The sequence below is a fragment of the Brienomyrus brachyistius genome, chromosome 8 (assembly GCF_023856365.1).
Source record: "Brienomyrus brachyistius isolate T26 chromosome 8, BBRACH_0.4, whole genome shotgun sequence".
NCBI lineage: Eukaryota > Metazoa > Chordata > Actinopteri > Osteoglossiformes > Mormyridae > Brienomyrus > Brienomyrus brachyistius.
Genome location: NC_064540.1, coordinates 7,389,691 through 7,396,860, shown reverse-complemented (window position 1 = coordinate 7,396,860; position 7,170 = coordinate 7,389,691). Strand labels below are relative to the sequence as shown.

Sequence of the window (7,170 nt, the reverse complement as noted above, 5' to 3'; positions counted from 1 at the left end):
GGAAATCTGGCAACCACGTTACGAATTCCTCCCATTAAAGAGACAGCAAACAAAGTTTGCCTATACCGAGTCTTGTAAAATGAAGTAGGCTGTAAATTAAACTCGTCTTTGCATCTTGCTGCTTTTCTGGTCACCCCAGGAAGCATAGAGCACAAGGAAAGGAAAACTCCTAGAAGAGATCCTAGTCCACCGCTAGACGCATTCACGCAAAGGGCAATTAGAAACGCCGATTCACCTGTTTCCTGGTTTTTGACTTGTATGAAAAAACTGCAGTAGTCGGAGGAAAATAGTGAAATAATACACAGACTTATTTATGGAGACCGTCCGTTAATTTCTATAGTCAACTTCAACTATGCAAACCTCTACCCGCCCTAACCGTAACCATAATTGACCCAACAAAATACAAGACTTTTGGGTATTTTAGTTTTTTGATTGCATTCAAAGATTTTATACAATTGAGTTTCCTGATGTGAGGACCGAAAAAATGTCCCTTCAAGATCAATATAGCAAGTTTGTCTGACATTGTACTCCTCTCTCTCTCCCTCCTCCCTCACACGCACAACACTCACACCTGGGGCATGTATCACAAAGTCAGATTTCTACTTAGCCAGATAACTTATGTAGAAGATATTGACATTCCCAACCACACACACACACACACACACACATATATATATATATATATATATATATATATATATATATATATGTATGGATAATCGGCATTGTAGAATTTTGTTTGATCACATATAACAGAAGACTTAGTAACAATAATGTAGTAACAATAATAGTAAAATAATAGTAAAATAGTAAAAATAAATAGTAACAATAATGACATAATCTGGATCTAGAGTGAAAACTTCTGGAATTGGAGTAAGAGACTGTTTATAACAGAATTGCATTGAGCTGAAATTTGTATTGATTTGATATGTTTTTGCTAGAAAATATCAGATGGTAAATTCAGCAGATGGTACGACTTGCTAGCAATCGGAAGGTCACTGGTTTGAATCTTGTGAATGCCAAGATCGAGTGATCCTACTCTGTTGGGCCTTTGAACAAGTCCCTTAACCTGCTCTTGCTTTGTCCTGGGCATGATGTTAATCTACATCCAGCTCAGCAAGCAGGCCCTCCAACTTTCAGGGAAACTTTGGGGGCTGGTGAAAGGATTGGCTCTCCAGCCACTGGAAAGCAACTTCTCACTGTCGCATTTGGGCTAGTGTGGTGCTGAGGTATCACCTGCTGCGCGGCTGCACTCAGGTTCTCATCCCTGAGGTGGTTTGTCAGGTGGTGGGTGTGGCAACCTTCTGTATCAGCGTGGGCTTCTTACAGGAAGGTGGCAATAATATCCTTATAAAAAGAGCCCTAATGTCAATATATGAGTGAGGATTTCAGAAAAGTCCATGCTAAGTAAATATATTACCTTTGGTATAACAGAGTAAATAACTGAGCATCCTCATCATTGTGGATAAAGACAGAGGTTCCATTTTTCCCCTCTAAATGACTGTTACAAAGTTGACAGAAATATCATGTGAAATCTTTTACATAAACAGGAAGGATGACCAGCAGTTGATTGTTGCTAAAACTGAGACCACAAAGTAAATGTCAAAGAAAGGAGGTTTGGACAATAAGGAGAAGCAGAAACTGTACTATAAACTAATGGGACAGAACGAATCAGGACATTTTAAGTGTCCGAATGTGTCTGTGATTCCTGCAGTGGTAAAAGCATTGGATCTAAGCACTGAACACGTAGGAAGGCTAAGAAAGTCGTAAATGATTAATTAGCATGATTAGCTACAGAGACTTCATCCAGGTATCCATGTTGGACAATACTATTTACTGAGACTGGTGGGCACTTATGGTACAACTGAAGCTTTCCACTTGAATAAGAAATGCCACAGCAGAAGCCAGTGGTAATTCCATGTTTCCATTGTGTCATCATCATTATTTTGTTGCTTAGCTGACATTTTTATCTGGGGTGACAATTTTATCCAGTGATACAATAAGAAAACAGGAGGTCAATTTTGGCATTTGAAAAAATTCCTAATTTACTTTATCACACAATGTTTTGTTTTAAAGTCACAATACAGAACAGCTATATCTTTTGCAAGTGCCATGCTAGGTGTGACCTTGGCATGTATTATTTATTTGTCATTTATGATGAGTCAACCAAACATATCTATGTCTGCATTCATGATTTGGTGTGTAAATTTGTTTTTGATTCATTGGTGTCTTGATTATTAATTTTGCTATGATGTGTTATTGCATTTAATATGTCAAATGTCTCTAATTTGAGCATGTATTATAAGAAACACTAACTTTTAACGATCAATAGTTTACATTACACGAAACAGTTACAAGTAACATGCGAGATATCCACAGTGCTTCGGTAGAAACTTGGCAAGCTAATGTGATTTGAAAATATTGTGAATGCATAACATTACACTACCACTATAAAACTGCTAGAGGACAGATCTAGTTTGCTGCAACGATTGCAGTAATTTCCTGCAAATCTAATGTGATTTAGTACCAGCCCTCCTGTAAATTAGTAACAGCTGCCAAATCAGTTACAAACAGGTATTGTTTTGCTAACATACATTGCCTGAGTTTCTGGAAAAGGCCTTTGATGTGTAGCCAATGTCAGTATGGTGTCAGTATATATATATTTTTTGAGGAGGGTTTGGACAGTGTTTCAATAGGTACTCATGATCTAATCATCCTTATGTGATTATGCGGCTACAGGCCAGAGCTTTTGGAAACAGAAGATGTGATGTAAGGTTTGACCTGGTGAGAACACCAGTTAAACACAGGGTAACTACACAAGCATTCACTGACTGCAGGTCATTCAGACATATTAGACCTAAATCTAGGAACATATCTTTGGATTGTGAGACGAAATTAGAGTAGCCATAAAAAACACATGGGTACCGAATGAACCTGAAAGGTCTACAGGGACACATGTGGGAATGTATTAAATCCATAAGCCTGCAGCTACAAGGTGACAAAACTAACTTCTGAGCCACTGTGCCTCCTACAAAGACTGCTTTTTCTAAGCATGGTACGGGGGTATAAAGAGGAGTAGTGTATGTTAATTTGGTGAGCTAAAGGTCTCATAACAAAATACTGCAGCAATTTCACTGGGGGCAGCTTGTGTCGATATTTGAATGCCAAACCAAAGACCCTAACCATACCTCTTAATAAGACACCCGAAAGCATGCAGCTATCCTAACTGGTGCCTCAAATTGCTGAACGTGTATGACTGAGCCAGCAATGACATGCCATCCCGTCCAGGGTGTACCCTAGGCTTGTGCCCTGTGCTGCACGGGATAGAGCATTAGAACATTAAACAGAATTAAAAATGCAGTGGGGAAAAACATTATATATAAATGCATCAAACATAAAATGTGAAACATGAGGGACTTTTAAAGGCATCATACCATTATATAGACATCAGTAACAACTGTTAAAACAGAAACAATTGCCTAAAATTAAAAATTCGATTAAATATATTGTAAAAAAAAAAAAAAACCTCCCAGACGTTTTCGTTTTAGTCCATCTTAGTATTTGTCTATTTTAAGCTAAAATAATTTTAAAAAACATGTATCTAGAGCAAATGAATAAACACCTTTATATTGTTTTAGGTCTCCAACATTTCTATCCTTTAGCTAAATTGGTCAATATTGCGTGTTAGACTTTTCTGAACGACATGCTCAGGGACTAAACCTTCTGAGATTCTAGACTGAAATGCTGCTCCCTTTAACGAAAAAAAAAAACATATCTATCATCATCCATGTCTTGAATAGTTATTTATGCACGTTTCTAAAATGAGCTTACTCAATTCCACTGACAGCACAAGAAATTAGCCTTCTGGAGACATTATTAGACAGTAGTAGGAGAAGTTCATTTGGTAAGACATTCGTTTCACCGCACCACACTGGCTTTCTCTTTGTGGGTGGGGTTCTTCATTCCTGACTTCTTTGCTCTTATCTGTCTGACAATCACTTGAATCTTTTAAATCCTTTTTGTGTCTCAAAATTACCCATAGGAAATGTGAGGCTATTTAGGGAGAAACTGTGTGGCTCAAACGAAATAGTTTAAGAACTATGCCACTTAAATTTGTATTACCCTTCAATCATGAAATGCCTGTATTCGGCTGCGGTGGGTTTAAACGTTGCAATAACAAAGCAGCAGCTCATGCTAGGCACAGATGCTTAATATTGCCTGTACCTAACTGGTCGAACCTGAATATAGTAAGCACAGATGCTTTTATTGCTTGCACCAAACTACTACAATTAGTTTAGAAAGCTAACAGCTAACTAGGTTTCGGGAAATATACCATACATGTCATGTTATAGGGTGTTGTAGGTGTAGAAAAATCGACCACCTAGTGTTTTTTGCTATCTAGCAATGGATGTTTCCTTGAATATTTTTGTTCAGTAATTTTTAAATTCCTCTCTTTCCCCGAAGTTCAGTGACAACCAGAGCAAATTTTGCACGCGTCGCGGCGCCGCGCGCATTGGCTGCGCAGCACGCGACCGTGTTCTTTGATTGGACAAAGATCTGCCAGTGTCAAAACGGGCACCGCCCCGTGCTCCTCGCGTGCCCGAGCGCGAGCACGGCGTCGCAGCCCGGTATGTATTTCATTTCCAGTATGGCGGCCGTCGCTTGTGGAGAAGGGCGAGCTGTTCGGATTTGTCCTCGAATTTACCGGAGTGGACAATAATCTATGGCCGGTTGATTTTTCTTTTCCCGTCCGATATTTTGTTTACTCCTCATAGGAACAACGTGGCCTATGGCTTAGTACGGAATGCGTTGTAAAATCGTCGGGGAGTGAGCGGCGGTTGTGGCTGCGGCGAAGGCGTCTAGGTTTTCCGCGTTTCCCAGGAAAATAGAAAAGGAGCGGATCTGTTTTGGTTTTCGGGTCAGAAAGTTCACGGCGTCGCCGCTCGACCACGACCTCAGCCGCCGTCCAAAGGCGGGAGTGAGACGGACCGGGTTCCCACTCTGGGTTATTGATAGGCCTGGCTGGCCAACATATTGGCAACTTTTAAGAAAATTTGAGGCTGCTTGAGATACGCAGTGAGTGATTTCGGGAGTTTGCCCGTGTTCCGGCGTAATAACTGCCGGATGCTGGATTTTTTGCGGTAGGACGATATATTTAGTTAGCTGGCTAGCACGGGGGTTTCGGCATGGGGAGTGGTAAGTGAATTTACTGGGACTGTGAAGTACGTGTACTTTTTGTAATAATGCACGTTGCTGAATAGAGACCAAAGAGTAGTCATCTATGAGGCAGAGTCTCGAAATTTGAGGAAAGTGCCAGAAACCTATATGTAAATGTGCAGCCGGCGGTGACTGTGTGTCATTGGGTCGCAACCGGTCCAGTAATTAACTATAAGGGGTGTGAAGTGGGCCGAAGCGAGGGAAACGCTAGCGCTGGCTAGCTGTAGAGCTAGCTACATGGGGAGGTATATTCGCCGACCCACGTACAGGTCGCTGACAAGTTAATATTTTAGAATTATTACATCTCTCCAGACTACTAGTGTCGGTTAATCTAAGCAGCTCTCGTCCTATTTCTTTCGGAGGGACGTCGACGGTCGATGTGTCTTAAGCACTCGTTAAGAGCCGGGGAGCAGAAGTGTGTAGCCAGCCAGGTGGAGGTGTAGCGCGCTGCGGTTTGTGGGAGCTAGTAGCGTGGCCTCTGTGTCTGCTGGTTAAGGGGATCTAACTGGGTAGGGTCATGGCCAGCACGTAGCATTACTAGTAGGGTATGTCGTATAGTGGTTGTCAATGTTTATTTTCGGTCTGCTATATCTGTGGGGAGGTGGGATCCGGATCTGAAAAAAAAAATCACCGGCTACTTACTGCACTAGCTAGCCGGGTTGATCACTACTTCTAATTGGCGAAAAGAAAATCCGGGAAAAAAGTTTGCCAGTCTGGATCACGAAACCTTGTCTTTCGGTTGGAGTCCCGCTCCCAGGCCGTCATCCATGCCTTCAGCGTTGGCCGTGTTCACCTGCCGCCCTAATTCACACCCCTTTCAGGAACGCCATGTCTACCTTGACGAGCCCGTCAAGATCGGGCGCTCCGTGGCGCGCTGCCGGCCGGCCCAGAATAACGCCACATTTGACTGCAAGGTGCTGTCGAGGAACCACGCTCTGGTCTGGTTTGACCATAAAACGGGCAAGGTGAGCGTCTCTGATTTTTCTTTTAAAACTACATTTAAAGGAAATCTCTGGGTGGAGGGAACAGGACGAACCGGCTTCGTGGTGCGTGTGTGACATGCAGGATTGCGGTACCTGCAGATCACGGGACTTGCGAGTTGTTTTCTTACCATGAGCCATTTTGATAAGGGAATGTCGGGCGTCTTGACATCGAGTTAGGCATTTGTTAATCCTCGTCCCGGCTGGTGGAGGAAGAGACAATACCGAAGGTGACAGATTGCACGGCATAGTTTGGTAAATATCGCTGGCTTTTAATGTTAAAAAGCCGAAGTGTCTTTGCTTGCAGTACCAGCAAATCTAGTCGTTTTCATGTAAATAAAAGCCACCCGCCTTCCATTTTAACGTCTGACGTGACCTTACGGAGGTATGTTTGATAAGAGAAGCAAATCCCTGTGGTGGAGCTTTTCGTTTTTTCGTTTGCCAGGGCCAGCCGGTTCTGCTAGCGAACCGTATGGGTGTTGAATGCGGTAGTCGCATAAATATTCGGTTATATGCATGGCAGTGGAGCGTCGTGCATACATGCGATGGCATGCAATCAAGATCCAGCTTGTGTTTCGGCTGTCTCGTCTTGGAAAGTTTGCTTTTGACAAAACGTGCCCGTAACTTTGATTCAGCTTCTCTCGAGTAGGAATCACCACCTCACATATTTTGACATTAATCTTGGAGGTAAAATAACCCACTGTCATTTCTCCTTATTTGGTGAAGTAGCGATGGTATATTAGCGTCTGTCATTTTAAAAACTTAGTTTAAACGACACAATAAGGTTAATAGAAAATGCTCTGACGACATCATCCATGCAAGATGGAGTATGTGAAAGGGTAGATTTCTTTCCAGTTCTTTCTTTTATCAGCGCCAATCACTCCACTAAATTAACTGGTGTTTTATTTATGCCTAGTTGCTTTCAGTCTGTACAGTTGCTTTTAATGCAATTACTGCTGTAGCGGTGATCTGA

The 7,170-nt window shown here is 42.0% G+C and overlaps 1 protein-coding gene across 7 annotated transcripts in view; it reads left to right on the top strand.

The window, feature by feature from the left end:
* The first annotated feature begins 4,619 nt into the window (after positions 1-4,619).
* The window catches only part of slmapa (sarcolemma associated protein a), a 45,611-nt gene continuing 43,060 nt past the window's right edge, over positions 4,620-7,170 (top strand). For 4 of the 7 annotated variants that reach the window (XM_049022040.1, XM_049022037.1, XM_049022035.1 and 1 more), the window contains exon 1: positions 4,620-6,182. In XM_049022040.1, coding sequence (XP_048877997.1) covers positions 5,985-6,182 — 198 coding nt within the window. In that variant the 5' untranslated portion in view covers positions 4,620-5,984. The remainder of the gene's footprint in view (positions 6,183-7,170) is intronic. The other 3 variants (XM_049022041.1, XM_049022038.1, XM_049022039.1) reach the window with 1 other exon arrangement.